The 18,880-nt window shown below is 49.1% G+C and overlaps 1 protein-coding gene across 3 annotated transcripts in view; it reads right to left on the bottom strand.

Annotated features, from left to right (window-relative positions):
- The window catches only part of prkg1b (protein kinase cGMP-dependent 1b), a 716,840-nt gene that overhangs the window by 623,972 nt on the left and 73,988 nt on the right, over positions 1–18,880 (bottom strand). For 2 of the 3 annotated variants that reach the window (XM_059653147.1, XM_059653148.1), the window contains exon 1: positions 3,263–3,837. The exons of the other annotated variant lie outside the window; for it this stretch is intronic. In XM_059653147.1, coding sequence (XP_059509130.1) covers positions 3,263–3,573 — 311 coding nt within the window. In that variant the 5' untranslated portion in view covers positions 3,574–3,837. Of the gene's footprint in view, positions 1–3,262; positions 3,838–18,880 lie in introns of those variants that run through there. 3 annotated transcript variants of the gene reach the window in all.

Genomic DNA, 18,880 nt, shown 5'->3' with positions numbered 1-18,880 from the left:
GGCTACAGCATGAATGTCCTGGGGACAGTCACGCCGTGCTAGAGCGTGAATGTCCGGGGGACAGTCACACCGGGCTACAGCGTGAATGTCCCAGGGACAGTCACGCCAGGCAACAGCGTGACTGTCCCAGGGACAGTCACGCCAGACTACAGCATGAATGTCCTAGGGACAGTCATGCCAGACTACAGCATGAATGTCCTAGGGACAGTCACGCCAGACTACACTGTGAACATCCTAGGAATAGTCACTTCAGGCTACGGTGTAAATGTAATCGGAACGGTCACTTCAGACTAATACTGCTAGCAACAGTGGTTATAGTTTTGGCGTGAATAATTCTAGAGACAATCAGTCTAACCTGTAGTGCAATATCTAACGGTCATTCATTCCAATTAGCATTCCATTACAATTAGCTGGGTACAGTCATATCACCCTCTTTCACCTCCATTTCTCTAAATGAAGACAAGTCTTTGGCAATTATTCACTGCGCCACATCAAAGTGCTGTGACTTTTTTTTCAATGCCTAAGACGGGGAAGCTGGCCCTGACTACCTCAAACAGAACAAAGACTTCTTTGGTATTAATTTACAGAATGTGGCGTCTGCTCACAGGGCCAGCATTTAGCTATGCACCCTGAATTATCCTTGGACTGAGTGAGCCACTGGGCTAATTCTGTGTGCAATTACGAGTCAGTCACACTGCCCTGTGTTACATATAGGCCAGACCAGGTAAACACCAACGTATGGGCAGTGGTATTATCACTTGACTGTTAATCCAGAGACCCTAGGTAATGTTCTGGAGAACCCAGGTTCGAATTCTGCTGCAGCCGATGGTGGCATTTGAATTCAATAGAAAAAGAAATTAGAATTCAGAGTCTAATGGTAACTATTTGTCAGTTGTTGAAAAAAAAAACCATCTGTGTCACTAATGTCCTTTCGAGAAGGAAACTACCATCCTGACCTGGGCTGGCCTACATGTGACTCCAGACCCACAGCAATGTGGTTGACTCTCAACTACCCTCTGGGCAATTAGGGACGGACAAGTGCTGGCCTAGCCAATGACGTCCTCATCCCACTTTAAAAAAGGTTAGAAGGTTATTAGAAGATAGTAAGAACTGCCAGTGCTGGATAACAAGGTGTGGAGCTGGAGGAACACAGCAGGCCAGGCAGCATCAAAGGAGTAGGGAAGCTAACGTTTCGGGTCGGCACCTGACTTCACAAAATGAAGGGCCCCAACCCGAAACATCCACTTTCCTGCTCCACTGACGTTGCCTGGCAAGATCGTGAGAAGATTTTGTTTTCATTTCTGTTGATGGTAAAAATATTATGGGTTGTGGGGGGGGAAGGTGTGAACAGCCAGACCATGAGGAATCTGCCCATCAGGATTTGACCAATGGAGCAGGAATACAGTTTGAAGAGATTATTGGTGCTAACTGAGAGAAGCTGAATGATAATCTCCAAGGGGCTGTCCCGGTGACAATAGTCTCCCGGACCATCTCTGGGTTTCTCACATCCGTGATAAACTGAAGACTGTAGTAAATCAGCGCAGGAGGTCCATGTTAAACCTGTGGGATACTGTCCCGGACGGTTATAGCACGCCTTCAGTTCATCCTGTCTGCCTTGAGCAATTCATGTCAAATCAGCCTGTTGAGGAGAGCTTTGGCATATCGCCAAAGCGAGCGCGCCCCTGGCTCAGAGAGAGGGACACTAGCGCTGTATCACAAGTGATCCAGAGCCTGGTCATTCTCAGCCAGCGGTTGGAAGATGAATTGGGGGAAGGAAGGACGGAAGGATTTCCAGCAATGTTTGCTTGCAGAACCCAGTTTTAGTCCCGATGTAAAAGTGAACATTGTGAATGCTGGAGAGACCGGGAGCAGGTAGTGAGGGGAACCGATTGCTAGCTTCACGTTTGTAGCCTGCGATACTGGTTCGCGTCGCTCTTTTTGATCACATTTCATGTTATGTTCGATTTCCCCACTAAACCGACAGCCCCCGTCAGCAGCATTATCCGGGCAAAGATTCTCCAAGCTCTTTAGTCACTGAAAGAGAGCGGATTTCCCAGCACTATCTGAGGGACAATGTTGTGACACATTTATTAAAACACATGGCGAGATCAGCGACGGCTTGTGAACAGCAGATGAACTCGGCTCAGCTTCAACCAGTTCTAGTTTGCCCCGGATTTGTCATGGACCCTGAAGCTGTCAACAGATGATGCTGGGAGCTGGGAGAGGTCAGTGTGAGCGCTCAGAAATCAATCAAGAACCTGTCCCGCTCTACCAGCTCCTCCTCCCCCCCCACCACACAAAATAGACTCCACTCCCTGAGCTGTCCTGGACCCAGGTTATAGCCACAAGCTGCCCCCTCCCCTTCTAACTCTCACTCACACACACTCAGTCTGATCCTGTCACTCTCTCAGTGATTTACCCAATCACTCCTCTCTCTCCCTCATCCAAAACGGGATGTGTGCTGTTTGCCGTCACCATCACTTCATCACTCAGGTTTGTTCAGACTCGGGTCTTCCCCTAACACATGGGTTAATACAAAAGCCTCTGTCTCCCTCACACAGGCTGATAAGTCACTTCGTACTCCTGTGGGCTTGGAGGCAATGATACCGAATGAGGGTAATGGCAAAGTAATTGCGGACTAAGAGGGGTCAAGGTTAACCCACAGTGACTGAGCAAGTGACGGCTCAGCGTGTGTGAGAGAGACAGACACAGGTATGTGTGTGTGTGTGTGTGTGTGAGAGAGAGAGGGTAGAGAAAGTATGCGCGTGTGTAAGACAGAGACGGAGGCAGAGACAATGCGTGTGTGAGAGAGACAGTACATGTGAGTGAGAGAGAAACAGAGACAGTACATGAGTGAGAGAGAAACAGAGACAGTACGTGTGAGCGAGAGAGAAACAGACAGAACGTGTGAGCGAGAGAGAAACAGAGACAGAACGTGTGAGCGAGAGAGAAACAGAGACAGAACGTGTGAGCGAGAGAGAAACAGAGATAGTACATGTGTGAGCGAGAGAGAAACAGAGACAGAACGTGTGAGCGAGAGAGAAACAGAGACAGAACGTGTGAGCGAGAGAGAAACAGAGATAGTACATGTATGAGCGAGAGAGAAACAGAGACAGCGTGTGAGAGTGACAGATACGGCCAAGTAGGCAGTGCGTGTGACAGAGACACAGAGAGGCAGAGAGATGCTGTATAAGTGCGAGAGGAAGAGAGAGACGAGAGACGAGTGTGTGAGAAAGTGAGAGAAGGGTACAAAGCTGCTTACTGTGCACTTTTCGGGTAGAAGGGGAGGGTAACGTGATTCAGGTCCTGGATGTCGAAGGCAGTGGGCTCGGCTGAGATGGCCTGTCTTTTGGTTCGCTGTTGCTCTTGCAGTGAGCTGGCACACTGGCCCGGGCTCTGTTTGCTGGCCGGCCTGATCACTGATCGGTACTTGTCCAGTTCATTCTGCAGCCTCTGGATCAGATCATCCTTCTGGTCGAGCTCCAGCTCCAGCTCATCGATCAGGGCATCCCGCTGCCTCAGCTCCTCGATCTTCTCCTGGAGAGCATACTGCAGGTCCCGCAGAGTTCCCATCCCAGTCCCGGGGAGCTCTCCCTCCGCCAACTTTCCCCAAAGTCACCGCCCACTTTGCGGAACTTTCACACAGAGTCTGACTCCTCTCTGTAACGGGGGGGGGGGAGTCTGTCTGACCAACTCCACCCTCCCTCTCCTCTTCTCAGGACTACAACATTAACCTGCCTCTTTTACATTAAAAAAACAAAACTGTTTTGGGTGCGAGGCCAGTTGGGACGTGGTTCCTATCGGAGGTTTTCTCTGCCAGCGGGACTGTCGTCCTTCCGGCACGGCACACAGCGGGGCTGACACTCTCTCTCACTCTCTGCCTTACGTCAATGCTCCATGTACGGGGCAACTGTGGCGCCTACAGGCTCCTGCAGGATTTACAACCCGACTTCTCCAGCTCCACCCCCTCCTCTCTCTCTCTCCCACCCCCTCCTTTCTCCCCTCTCTCCCCGCCACACCCTCCTCTCTCCCCCCCGCCACCAACTCCCTCCTCTCCCCCCCCCAACTGCCCTCACCCCTTCCTTCTCTCCCGCCTCAACACCCCACCACGTCCTCTCTCCCCTCTCCTCTCCCACAACACTCTCCTCTCTCCCCCACCCCCCTCACCCCCTCCTGTCTATTCCCCTCACCCCTCTCGTCTCTCCCCCCTCACCCCCTCCTCTCTCCCCCTCACCCCCTCCTCTCCCCCCCCTCACCCCCTCCTCTCCCCCCCTCCTCTCTTCCCCCCTCACCCCCTCCTCTCTCCCCCAACACTCCCCTCCTCTCTCCCCCCCACCCGTCCTCTCTCCCCCCCACCCGTCCTCTCTCCCCCCCACCCGTCCTCTCTCCCCCAAACCCCTCACACCTGTGTCTCTCCCCTCACCCCTCCTCTCTCCCCTCTACACCCATCCTCTCTCCCCCCACCCCTCCACTCTCCTCCGAACCCCTCCTCTCACCCCGACCCCTCCTCTCACCCCTGACTCCCTCCTCTCTCGCCTCACCCCCTTCTCTCTCCCCTCACCCCCTCTCCCCCTCCTCTATCCCCAACTCACCCCCTCTTCCCTCTCTCCCATCCCCTCCTTTCTCCCCTCTCTCCCCACCACACACTCCTCTCTCCCCCCCACCAACGCCCCAACTCCCTCTTCTCCCCCCCAACTGCCCTCACCCCTTCCTTCTCTCCCCGCCTCAAACCCTCACCCCATTCTCTCTCCCCTCTCCTCTCCCACAACACCCTCCTCTCCCCCCGACCCCCCCACCCCCTCCTCTCTATTCCCCTCACCCCCCTCTCTATCCCCCTCACCCCGCTCCTCTCTCCCCCCCAACCCCCTCTCTCCCCCCAACACCCTCTCTCCCCCCAAACTCCTCTCTCACCCCTCAAACCTCCTCTCTCCCCCAACCCGTTCTCTCCACCCCAAACCCCTCAACCCCCTCTCTCCCCTCAACCCCCTCTCTCCCCACTCACCCCTCCTCTTTTGCCCCTCCTCTCTCGCCCCCACCCCTCCTCTCTCCCTCCTCTCCCCCCCACCCCTGCTCTCTCCTCCCCAACCCTGCTCTCTCCCCCACCCCTCCACACTCCCCCCACCCCCTCTTCTCTCCCCTCACCCACTCCCCTCTCCCCTCACCCGCTCCTCTCTTCCCTCACCAGCTCCTCTCTCCCCTCACCCGCTCCTCTCTCCCCTCACCCCGTTCCCCGCCACACATCCCCCTCACTCCCTCCCTCTCCCCCCTCCTCTCCCCCTCCTCTCCCCCAACCCCCTCCTCTCTCCCTCCTCTCCCCCAACCCCCTCCTCTCTCCCCCCAACCCCGTCCTCTCTCTCCCTCCCCCAACCCCCTCCTCTCTCCACAAATCCCCTCCTCTCACCCCCAACTCCCTCCCCTCTCCCCTGCATCCCCCCGTCCCAGCTGCATCCCCCTCTCTTCCCCCTCACACCACTCTCTCCTCCCTCACCCCCCTCACCCCACTCTCTCCACCAAACCCCTCCTCTCTCCCCCATCCCCTCCTCTCTCCCCCCTCACCCCCCTCTCTCCCCCAACCCCCTCCACTCTCCCCCATCCCCCTCCTCTCTCCCCCAATCCCCTCTCTCTGCTCCCCATCCCCCCTCTCCGCCCCCTCATTCCCCTCTCTCACCCCACCCCGCTCTCTCACCGCAACCCCCTCCTCTCTCCCCCCATCCCCCTCCTTTCTCCCCCATCCCCCCTCCTTTCTCCCCCCATCCCCCCTCTCCGCCCCCTCATCCCCCTCTCTCACCCCAACCCCCTCCTCTCAACCCCAAACCCCCCTCACCGCTGCATCCCCCTCTCTCCCACCCACCACCCACTCTCCCTCAACCCCCTCCTCTCTCCCCCAATCCCCCCTCTCTGCCCCCTCACCCCCTCTCTCACCCCATCCCCCCTCTCTCCCCAAACCCCCTCCTCTCTCGCCCAACCTCCTCCTCTCTCACCGTATCCCCCTCCTCTCTCACCCCATCCCCCTCCTCTCTCACCCCATCACCCCTCTCTCACCCCATCCCACCCTCTCACCCCATCCCCCTCTCTCCCACATCCCCCTCCTCTTTCCCCCCTTCTCCCCCCAAGCCCCACTCTCTCCCCACAACCCCCACTCTCTCCCCCATCCCCCTCCTCTCTCCCCCATCCCCCTCCTCTCTCCCCCATCCCCCTCCTCTCTCCCCCATCCCCCTCTCTCACCCCATCCCCCTCCTCTCTCACCCCATCCCCCTCCTCTCTCCCCCAACCCCCTCCTCTCTCCAACCCCCTCCTCTCCCCGCTGCATCCCCCCTCTCTCCCCCCCACCCCCTTCTCTCCCCTCTCACCCCCCTCTCTCCCCCAACCCCCTCCTCTCACCCCAAACCCCTCCTCTCACCCCAAACCCCTCATCTCTCCCCCAACCCCCTCCTCTCACCCCCAACCCCCTCCTCTCTCTCCTGCATTCCCCCTCACCCCCCTCCTCTCTCCCCCCTCACCCCCCTCCCTCCCCCAATGCCCTCCTCTGTCCCCCCCACCCCCCTCTCTCCCCACCACCCCCCTCTCTCCCCCATCCTCCTCCTCTCTCACCCCATCCTCCTCCTCTCTCACCCCATCCCCCTCCTCTCTCACCCCATCCCCCTCCTCTCTCACCCCATCCCCCTCCTCTCTCCCCCATCCCCTCTCTCTGCTCCCCATCCCCCCTCTCCGCCCCCTCATCCCCCTCTCACCCCACCCCCCTCTCTCACCCCAACCCCCTCCTCTCTCCTCCCAACCCCCTCCTCTCTCCTCCCATCCCCCTCCTTTCTCCCCCTTCCCCCCCTCTGCTCCCCATCCCCCCTCTCCGCCCCCTCATCCCCCTCTCTTACCCCAAACCCCCTCTCTCCCCCCAACCCTTTCCCCCCCCAACCCCCTCCTCCCCCTCTCCCCCCCAACTCCCTCCTCTCTCACCCCCATTCCCCCTCTCTGCCCCCTCATCCCCCTCCTCTCACCCCCAACCCCCCCTCACCACTGCATCCCCCTCTCTCCCCCCAACCACCCACTCTCCCCATCCCCCTCCTCTCTCACCCCATCCCCCTCCTCTCTCACCCCATCCCCCTCCTCTCTCCCCCATACCCCTCCTCTCTCACTCCATCCCCCTCCTCTCTGCCCTATGCCCCCTCTCTCCCCTCATCCCCTTCTCTCCCCCAATCCCCCTCTCTGCCCACCAACCCCCTCCTCTCTCCCCCAACCCCCTCCTCTCTCCCCTACATCCCCTCTCTCTCCCCCCTCTCTCCCCCCTCAACCCCTCTCTCCCCCCATCCCCTCTCACCCCATCCCCCCTCCCCCCATCCCCCCTCTCTCTCCCCCATCCCCCCTCTCTCTCCCCCATCCCCCCCTCTCTCCCCCATCCCCTCTCCCCCCATCCCCCCTCTCTCTCCCCCATCCCCTCTCCCCCCCATCCCCCCTCTCTCTCCCCCATCCCCCCTCTCTCTCCCCCATCCCCTCTCCCCCCCATCCCCCCTCTCTCTCCCCCATCCCCTCTCCCCCCCGTCCCCCCTCTCTCTCCCCCATCCCCTCTCCCCACCATCCCCCCTCTCTGCTCCCCATCCCCCCTCTCTGCTCCCCATCCCCCCTCTCCGCCCCCTCATCCCCCCTCTCCGCCCCCTCATCCCCCTCTCTCACCTCACCCCGCTCTCTCACCCCAACCCCCTTCTCTCTCACCCCATCCCCCCTCTCCCGCCAACGCCCCTCTCTCCCCCCAACCCCCTCCTCCCCCTCTCACCGCCAACCCCCTCCTCTCTCACCCCCATCCCCCCCTCTCTCACCCCATCCCCCTCTCTGCCACCTCATCCCCCTCTCTCCCCAACCCCCTCCTCTCACCCCCAACCCCCTTCTCTCTCCCCCAACCCCCTCCTCTCTCACCCCATCCTCCTCCTCTCTTACCCCATCCCCTTCTCTCTCAACCCATCCCCCTCCTCTCTCCCCCCCATCCCCCTCCTCTCTCCTCCCCATCCGCTTCCTCTCTCCCCCATCCCCCTCCTCTCTCCCCCATCCCCCTCCTCTCTCCCCCATCCCCCTCCTCTCTCCCCATCCCCCTCTCTCACCCCATCCCCCTCCTCTCTAACCCCATCCCCCTCCTCTCTCCACCATTCCCCTCCTCTCTCCCGTCCTCTCTCCCCCATCCCCCTCCTCTCTCCCCCATCCCCCTCCTCTCTCCCCCCATCCCCCTCCTCTCTCCCCCCATCCCCCTCCTCTCTCCCCTCCTCTCTCCCCCATCCCCCTCCTCTCTCCCCCCAACTCCCTCCTTTCTCCCCCTCTCTCCCCCAACCCCCTTCTCTCCACCCCCTCTCTCCCCCCAAACTCCCCACTCCCTCCTCGGTCGTTTTCTTGAAACCTGAGTTGTTAAAATATCAATATAAGTAAATTGAGTTCAGATCTTGTTATTTATTACATTTTAAAACATACCGAAGTGTTGGACGCGCATTGTAAGTTACGTTTATCAAACACAATCTCACTCAAGTTTTAAATTCAAATAGGGTTGTTTCCATTTCGGGTTTTAAAGTAAACTCATTTACATGAAGAAGGATTTGGGCCGAAACATCAGTCTTCCCGCTCCTCTGATGCTGCTTAGCCTGCTGTGCTTATCCAGCTCTACACTTTATCTCATTGACATGAAGATACATTTTAGTATAATAGAAAGATACAAGATCCACTTAGAACATTAACTCCGCTTCGATGTCATTCGCTCTGACAATAAAGTTCTTTTTTAAGTTCAATAAATACGCTCCTGCTTGAATTGCCCAACTTTTTTGAGTTTGACTCAAATTTTTTTTGTCGCTTTAGTTATTATAAGGTCCACAATGACTGAGGATTAATATATATCGCTGTTTCAACCTTATTCCATGCAGCTTTTCACATTTTAAAATTTCCCTACGATTGCCAGAAATTAGACATAAAGTTTAACATAACTGTAAATAACGTATTTCCAGGAATCGCTGGAGTAAAGGGAGAATTATTTCAGTCTCATGAGAAATGTGGTCTGGATAGTGCTTTTCACACTCAGACTAAGCAACAGCGCCGACTTGCGTACTATCGCGGGATGTCTTCAGTTCGGAATCCAATGGCTTTTTTTAAAATAAGAGTTACGATGGTTTAATTCAAAGTTCAAACATGAAGTACAAGTGGCACACACCCCATTTGGAACTGAAACATCGCACTGTACAATTCCTGGTGGTATCTGATAAACCAACCCAGATGCATAACATTGGAAGATTAACAGGTCCTATGTACAGAACAAACCAGTCGCTGTTATGCCAACCTTGTATCCCGCTCCTACCATGATACAACAGCACAGATTTTTCTTACCATACTCTTCCCAAAGTCTTTGTCTAAACATAACTCCATTGCTGCCTGTACTGCAGAACAAAACGTTTTGCTGTACCTAGGTGCATGAGACAATAATAAATCAAATTAAATGTTATAGCCCACAACCTGTATATGGATAGGGCAAGGAGTTGGGTCTCCAGTCTATTCAAACCAGAACAGGGATTGGTTGACAGATAAACATGAGGACCCCTCCCCACTCAGGGGTTCAAGTTGTTCTGACAACATACACTTTTACCCAAATGGATAGTGATGGCAAAGACTCCTATTTCTTACCAGTTCCTGATTGGCCACGTCTTCCTTTGGGCAATAAATCCTGAAAGGGGACTTGAAGTTTCTGGCTCAGAGACAGGGATGCTGCCCACTGCATCATGAAACCTCCCGTTCTAAAATAATGGGATATTAAATGTGCCTTAACTGTGAATAATAACGGAGACTGAGAGGACAGAAGTTTCATCTCCTGAATGTATGGCCTACCAGAATGACAGCTGAAGAGACACCACTAGAAGGAGAATGAAGACCGAGCTGGCCTAAATAGACCTGACAAAGCACATTTATGGAGGACCTTCAAAATCAGGACTGGTAATGAGAGGGCTTGCAATGGATAAGGGCTTGGTGGCAGAATCTTGCTATCACTATCCTGCACTGGGACAAGGATTTAAATCTGTGCGTAACTGTACGGCCAAGTGGGGTGACAGCGATAAACTTCAACAATTGGAAATTTCCAATTGGCTGCTTTGTGTCTCTCTGTTACTCTCAATTTAACAACTCACTCTGAGCTTCCCAATGAATTTCTCATAGTTGCTTTTACATTTGAATTCTCTGTTTCACCAACAGTAGATCTTTTGGGAAGTTAGGACCAATGGTTAACATTGTATGCAAAGTTTTAATGGTCCATAAGGGGAGCAGTCAAAACAGTACAAGTCATTTATGTAGGTGGTAAACTGTTGTTACTGTTTATTTCTTACTTTAAAATGTGAGTTTTTAGCACTTGTCCTTTGTGCCTCTTGTATTTCACTCTTTCTTTCCCTTTCATTTCTCTTTCTGAAATTGACTGGACACTACTTCATCCTATATCTTTCTCTATTATTTCTGTTTTTTTTTCAAAAGTTTCATTGTTTAAAGGCAGGATGTTGGTACTACCCTTCACCAAGTCCTCAGATGCAGTGTTGCCTTCACCATGGCAGTAGCAGTCACAAGTCCAACACTTTACAGCTATTACTCCCTTTTTGAGCTAAAGTGGATAGCCTCACATTTGTCTCAATTGAAATCCATTTGCCACAGTTTGGCCCAAGTAGTTAATCTATTAATATCTCTTTTATAGCCATTTGGCAATGCTGAAATAGACTGGGCACATATCAGAGCCAAAAGTGACAGCCTTAGGCACATTCACAACTTATAGTGAAAAATCACATGATCAAACAGGATGCCTTCACTGTGCCTTTTTTCAGGACCCAGTTGTAAATCAGCACTGTCTTTTCATACAATATGAAAATGGTGTTTTCCTTTTGCATTAGCACTTCTTGCAAACTGTCCTGATGAATGCCAGACAAAAGGCTTTCACAAAATACAACTGTGTTTCAACAATGATATCTTTCTAATTTCATGCTTCCATCTATATATATTGTTTATAATGTTACGTATCTATATGTCATCAGCAAGTCTGTATGTGTGACTTTGTATCAACTTATGAAAGTCACTAATAAATATTTGAGACTCTAACACACATCTTTACAGGACACTGCAATCCAAATAATTCAAAGGTAATAAACAGGGCACAAAAAGGAATTTTAAAGAGAAAGGAAATTTGGCATTCATCCCAAGGGGGTTAGACTGTAAAGAGGATGATTTGCTTCAGTTGAAGAAGGAAAAACCAAAACCAGTAAAACTTGTGATTGATGCTCATTGGTCTAATGCATCTTTTATAGCTCAAAATACTGTTCCAGTATAACGCGCACATCCAATTCAAAGACTTTCTTAAACTGGCCATTTCCTCTGCAGCCTTGGTCATACATAATCTGGACTACTGTGTGCAGCTCTGGGCATCATTAACTCTGGACAAGTGCAGTACAGATGCATCAGAATGGAACCTGGTCTGTGAAAGCTCTATTCCATGAAGCATAGAAATTGACAAGTGATACAATCAAGGTGTTTGGAATTTGACAATGGTTTGTTAGACAACATGTGGAGGAACTGGCTTCCTTGCTGAAGGAATCAAGAACTAGGAGACATGCTCTTGAGCGAAAGGTTATTTAGGATGAAAATCAGAAAGGACGTTTTCACACAAAAGGAAGTAAAAATCTACAGCCATTGCTGTGAACATGGGTTTTGATAGATTCAGTCTTAAAAGAGCATGAAGGGATATGGAGCAAAGGTGAATATGTAGAGGCAAGATCCTATTCAGTCATGATCTATCTCAATGCTGGATAGACTACTCATGTTCCTATGTTCCTACTTTACATTTTGTGTTTGGGTTCTGGAAATACACCCATCAGGAATTAAGAATCTAATGATGACCATGAAACTATTGCCGATTGTCAGAAAAACACATCTGGCTCACTGATGTTCTTCACGGAAGGAGCTCTGCCATCCTTACCTGGTTTGACCTACATGTGATTCCAGATCCAGAGCAATCTGGTTGACTCTCAACAGCCCTCTGAAGTAGTATAGTAAGCCACTCAGCTCAAGTGCAGCTAGCAACAGGTGATAAATGCTGGCCTGCCAGCAATGCCTGCACCCATGAGTGAACAAAACATAAAACATTCCGAAACCAACAAATGGTTAAAAACTCAAATGTGATATTAAAATGGTAGAGTTGAGTTGTGTCAAAGTCATATCTGATGCAGCGTTCATGGTTTAATGAAAAGCTAGTGTGACAAATTAAATTCAATAAAATCTGCAGTGTTCACATTAAAATTCAAAATTACATGAGAACCAACAGAGTGATAAATGTCTTCATTTTAACCTGTGCAGTAATGGTATGACTTGTCTCACTTGTTAATGTACTTAGCAGGTCCTTTAAGGCTGCTGGACAAGTTAAGAAAGCTGTTAAAAATGGATTTGAAACGTTCAGCTTTCTACGCAGCAGGTTAGAGAAACAAAAGCAAAGTGAGGCCAAATCTCTATAAGTCATCCTATGGCCACAGCTAGAATATTATTTTCAATTCTCGACACTACCCCATTGAGAAGATGTGATCCAGAAGGTCACATGGGAGCAACTTCTGCTATGGCCAATCGTCTGCTGTCTACTTCTTATCAGCAGCCAGAGCTGAGCACAAGAGAATCCTCATTCTTCTACCAATTACAGACCTTGTGAAGCAGGCGACCAAAGTCTGGAAAGGAGAGAAGTCCTTTGGATGTTCCTCCTTACAACTAGTTCCATTCCTGAAGCAAAATCCAGTTTTATCCTGCTTAGTTCATATGGTTTCTCAACGTACAATAGCAGGGCTCAGGAAGTCCACAGCCAGTTTTTTTTCTATCACGGAGCTGTGCAGAGTCATTTTTATATCCTAGGTCTCAAGTCTTGGTCCCTGTACAACCTGCATCATCTGTTTAATTCCCCTAGAAAGGAGTCTTCTCAAACTAGATACTGGCGGGTAATGTGAAAGTCTCAATTATTTCAGTCACCAGTCTTTTAAAAATGTCTGCAGTATTATAGCAACCCATCTAAATAGTGCAGAGATAGTAGGGACTGCCGATGCTGGAAAATCTGAGATAACACGGTGTGAAGCTGGATGAACACATCAGGCCAAGCAGCATCAGAAGGGCAGGAAAGCTTGACGTTTTGGGTTGGGACTCTTCTACTATTTTCTGAAAAGTCAAGCTTTCCTACTCCTCTGATGCTGCTTGGCCTACTGTGTTCATTCAGCTTCACACCGTGTTTATCTCATCTAACTAGTGCCTTGTCTTTAGTAAAGTGCATTGGACTTTTATATTAGTTTGGCTTGAAGATTTGTTTTATCAAAATTAAACTTGTGCACTAATATCTGTTGAAGAATTAGTGCTTTGTATGAAACAGCTTACAATGTTTTGGGACACAACAATTATATCATTATCAGAGAGATAAGTATTGACCAATGTTACCAATTATCAATAAAAAAGTGGTCATTATCAGGTTGCTGATTTGGGGTCAGTTAGCTGGACAGCTAGTTTGCAATACAGAGTTCACAGAATCCCTACATTGTGGAAACAGGCCATTCAGCCCAACAGGTTCACACCACCCCTCTGAAGAGCATCCCAACCAGACCCAGTCCCCTACCCCTGCATTTCCCACATCCAACACACCTAATCTAAACACCCCTAGTAACTATGGGCAATCTAGCATGGCCAGTCCACCTACCCTGCACCTCTTTAGACTGTGGGAGGAAACCAGAGCAAACCCACGCAGACACATGGAGAACATGCATATTCCACACAGAGGCTGAGGCTGGAATTGAACCCAGGTCCCTGGCACTGTGAGGCAGCAGTGCTAGCCACTGAGCCACTGTGTCACCCCAGAGTGTGCCATTGGCTCAGGTTTAATTCCTGCAGTGGGTCAAGGCACCATGGAAGTCCCACACTTTCAACCTTGTGTCTCACCTGAGGTGTGGTGGCCCTCAGGTGAAACTTACCACCATTTATTTCCCTCTATAAGAAAAAGGTCTATGGTCCTCTGGTGCATTTCACAGTTTGTAAGACCAAGTTGGGTATAAATTGGCTGAATGCTGACATTTTAATAGCACCTATGCTTCGAAATGCCATTAGCTGCAAAGTGTTTTGGGAATGTCCTGGGATAGAGAAAGGTGCCTTATAAATTCCAAATCTTTCTTGGCTTCACCACAGGATAAGTTGTGCTGTTACAGAAATCAGACAACAGGAAACTCCATGCAAATTATTGAGACTGTTCCACGATGTCTTTGCCGAAACTGATGATTTACATCAGCATGCAAAAGAAAGTCTGTAGCAACAGATAGGCTATTGTGTTTTATTGTGAAGTCAAGCACTGAACTTTAATATGGAGAGGGTGACTCACTAAACATTTACGTTGAGGTTCACGCCTTCACTTACTGATCAAGTCAGTTTGCTGCATTCCTGCCAAGTCTTACCTACCTTAGTATTGGTGAAAAGACTACCAATTAAAAGTTAGTTATTTAAAACTTCCTCCTTAGAGACTTGCTGACAAAAGGTGATATATACAAAAAGTAACAAAAGCAAATTAAAATGCGCAATATGCTGTTTCAAATGTAGTCCTGAAGGAGGCAGAAGTGATGATATTTCTTTCAACATCAATTATTTATTTCCATTGAAAAATCCTGCAAACGTAAATATGCAATTATAAGAAGATACATATGCTTTCCCTACACAATCAGTACCAAAATAGATCAGGGTTATGAATAATTTGTGGAACTCTGACTATCCACATGGCTAATCAAATGACCTGCACAGGAAAGCAAAAATTCAGAGATTAATTTTCAAAAGTTGGAAGTGTTCCACTGAAGCATGGGTAGGAGAGCAAGCATTCATAAATGAACCCTGTGAAGACCCAGCTATTTCCAAGTTTAATGTATATTTTTTAACACTTCAGTTGTACTGTGCATACATTGCACTTTAAATATCATTCAATATCCTGTAAAGTGTCCTCTATAAATTCATAAGACTGTTAGTGCTAAAGCGTAAAATGTCAGTTTAACTGCGCGTGTTTGAGTACTGCAAAAATATAATGGGGCTAGACTTTCTGAGGACTGGCAATCACTCTCAGATTGCCAAAGCTCTCCTTTTTCACATTAAGAAAGAGCCAGCATTTTCAACAGAAAATTTTAATCAGGGCTTCTTCAGAAATGCAAGGCATGCTTAAACTGACAGGGATAGTAAGAACTGCAGATGATGGAATCAGAGCTAACAAAGCGTGGAGCTGGAAGAGCACAGCAGGCCAGGCAGCATCAGAGGAGCAGGAAAGTTGATGGTTTGGGTTGGAACCGTTTGATGGATGCTTCTGAAGAAGGTTCCCGACCTGAAACATCAACTTTCTTGCTCCTCTGACGCTCCCTGGCTTGCTGCCTTCATCCAGCTCCACACTGTATTATCTCTTAAATCTGACAGGTTGTTCATAGTACAAGATTATTGATGCAAAGCAAACCATGTCAGTTTTCATTACAGTCAGTTGTATTATGCAATTTAGATGTCCTGCCACTTTGACAGCATCTGTGAGAGTGTAAATATATTAAATTAGTGTACAGTTATGTATGGGGTCTGAGGGAGGTGTAGTTCAGAGTACATGTGGTAACTTGGGTGTTCAATTTAATATTGTTACCCAGGCATTAGGCTAAGATTTTAATAGTCTAACTTTCCCTAGGTAAGTATTTACTTAAATGACGCGGAACTCCCTGAAATCGCCAGTTCAAATGGAAGCTTTCAGAGGGTTCAATGTAGCGGGCACTTGCCTACTGGAATCTTCAATTTCCAGGACAGTCCCCTTGGAGTCTGCTATACTGGGAATTCCACAGAGCCCTAAAATATAGTTCATATTTGCAGAAACAACCATCTCACCATTGGAAAATCCAAATAGAACTCAGAAAGACCACAGGCAAGCAGAGAACATAGGTAGGAGCATTTCATTTTTTCAGAGAAGTGGGCAGTAAATAATTTTCAAATTATCCATAGGAAAAAGAAGTACACCATAAATTGTAGAGAGCGGTTTTGGGTAAATCACAGTTGAAATATATTGCACTGTTCAGGGCATGACAACATACGGTGAATAGAAAAGCATTGAGGAATGTACTTGGAGATTACCAAGGATTAGAGATTAAAGAGGTGAGGTTGTAGACATAAAGAACTTTTTCACTGCAGCAGAGAAAACTAAGTGACAGGACAGAGATGACCAAGACTGTGATGGATTTTGATGGCGTAAGTTATGATGCATTATTTCTGCTGGTCTGCAACACATTAAAAAGAGGTTAAGGGTTTAAGAAATTCACAGCAGAATATAAACAAGGTTAGCTATGAAATTCTTTAAACATAGCAGTCTAAAAATTGTGCGTCAACCTTTAATGCAGAGGGTTGGGATTTGGAAACGATCTGCATTTAAGTCTGGTGGAGGTTAGGACTTGCAATGGGAGCAGTGTTCGCTCATTTCATTTATGCACTCGGCATTTGTTCTTAAAGGTAGTTGACCCTTCTTAAAGGGAAAGTACACTGGATTAAGCGGGGCTGCTGTGGAATATTATTGCTGCAATTCCAAACAAGAAAAATAGAATACTAGGAAAGGGAGTGGCAGGGTGACTGATGTAGCACAAGAGTCTTTAGTGATGGAGGTGGACATGAGCAGAGACGGCATGTTACCACAAACCTTTAAAGAAAACTACTTGAACGATTTCGGGAACCAGGTGATCAAGGGAGTCAATTTCAGGCATCTGTGCCTGATAGCTCTGCCAGAGGAGTTTAATAACCACACATAGGTTGGAAATGAGCATCGTCATGTCAAATCTAACCATCATGCCAACAGCCTCTCAGTCCATCCAACACCAATACCCCCCTCACCCACCCAGCTGCAGTTCCTGAAATCCAAGGCTCACAGTTATCATTCCATCTCATTCCATCTCACCCCCATACAACCCCCACTGCTTTCACATAGCTCCACCTATTCAGCAATGGCATTCATCTTATTCTAATTTAGTGCAGCAAAATGACTGACATTTTCTACCACTACAGGACAAGGTGGCTGACAGTGGAGCAGAAAAGGTCATTTGCAATTCCTGAGCCTTCTGGAAGAGATGGTTTCTTGCATCATGGAGCCATTTCCAACACAATCGTTTCCATTTGCATTCCTGGATATTAGCAGCCATGCCAGTGTCTTCTTGTCTTGCTTCCTTTACCAATTACCAGTTCCCTTCGCCTCCTGCTCTCTGGCACGGGAAATAAAGTTGCTGACCATGTATTCATGGCGCTCTTGCGTTCCTCCCAGCCTCATTTCTTTCACATCAGCTCACATTTCCCGATTTGCTCCTTTCAGATATCACAAAGGTGACAGCTGGTCAACTCCAGAAGGGAGGGAGGGAGGATGGAGAGATCGCACACTGCACCGGTGGAGAGGTCCCATTACTTGATGTGACCATCATAGCCAGAAACTAGGATAATGGAACTCCATGGGTTTTAAAAACTGGTATGGAGCATAGAGAGAATCACTCGTGATAGCTTGGTCAGGGTGTAAAGGATAGCCCAAGTCTCAGCTCATCGAGGGCACTGCCACAGATGAGACCACTTGAGGAGAACACTGATGGGTTTGCACACTGAGATGCTGGCGCACATTGACAGGCACTTGTCATTAGCAAGGGGCAAGTAGGAGTCCGATTCTAATGTAGCAGCAGACATCATACTCTTCCTCTTTATGCGACACAGCAAACTCAGAGGCAGAGACTTCACCTGGAATGCTTGCAGCTGTTGTGAGGGCAGGTCACCTACACCTCAGCCCACCCTGAAAGGATGGTGCAACACAGCATCATCAAATCTATGCAGTGTGGAAACAGGCTTTTTGGCCAATCCACTTAACCTGCGCACCTTTAGACTGAGGGAGGAAACTCACACAGACAGTCACCCAAGGGTGGATTCGAGCCTGGGTCCCTGTTGCTGTGAGACAGCAGTCCTAACCACTGAGCCACCACATCATGCCAAATCCAGAAACTCAAGTCAACAATGCAAAATCATTCTAGATGACTTTCAGCCACTTCACGCCAGCGGTATTATGTTTTGGTTATAGGTTGGGGGCTTGTTCTTTTGGGTCATACTTGCAGCCAAACACATGACTTTTTTTGACAGATGTGTAAATTCTTTGAATGGTCTGATACCAAACTGGGGACATCATATAAGCCACTTGGGCAGTGTGGTGGTATTTTAAGACATATGTAGTGGTTTTGATTACTCTCAAGGGACAATATATAGTCTTGCTGGCAACACAGTGCCCATATCCCAAGGGAACATAACGCACACTGACCGACAAATAGTGGCATTTGAATTTCATGCGCATGAAGTTTAGATTATAAAAGTGACCTTCACAAATAAATGTGGAATAAGCATCCATAAAAAGAATCAGATTCATGTTGTATAAATAAAACAATTGAAAAGCGTAAAGTACAACAAGTGAAGTAATGTGATTATAGTTTTCTATATGTTATTCCATATATACTGCAGAGAATCAGATTCATGCTGAGTCAGGTATGAAAGGAAGCTATGGACACTAACGTGACATCTCAGACTTGCATAAGCATTCTGGCTGCGGCAGATACATGGATTAATTTTATATTGTAGTTGACTGGCAGGCAGACTGGCTGACTGTTTAAGTGCTGACTGAATGCACAGAGGCATTACTTCCTATATTAGAAAGCCACATGTCATGAGATCATTCAACTTGCTGAAAGGTATTGTGTATTTTTGAAATCCACGCAACAATACAACATAGAAACTGTGGTAAAACGGGCATAAAGCCAATTGGTCAAACAACCTCGTTCTGATTTAAACCCAACTTCTGACCAAAGTCAGGAAT

The sequence above is a fragment of the Stegostoma tigrinum genome, chromosome 20 (assembly GCF_030684315.1).
Source record: "Stegostoma tigrinum isolate sSteTig4 chromosome 20, sSteTig4.hap1, whole genome shotgun sequence".
Classification (NCBI taxonomy): Eukaryota; Metazoa; Chordata; class Chondrichthyes; order Orectolobiformes; family Stegostomatidae; genus Stegostoma; species Stegostoma tigrinum.
Note: the sequence above shows the minus strand (reverse complement) of the source record. Positions and strands in the feature narration are given on the sequence as shown.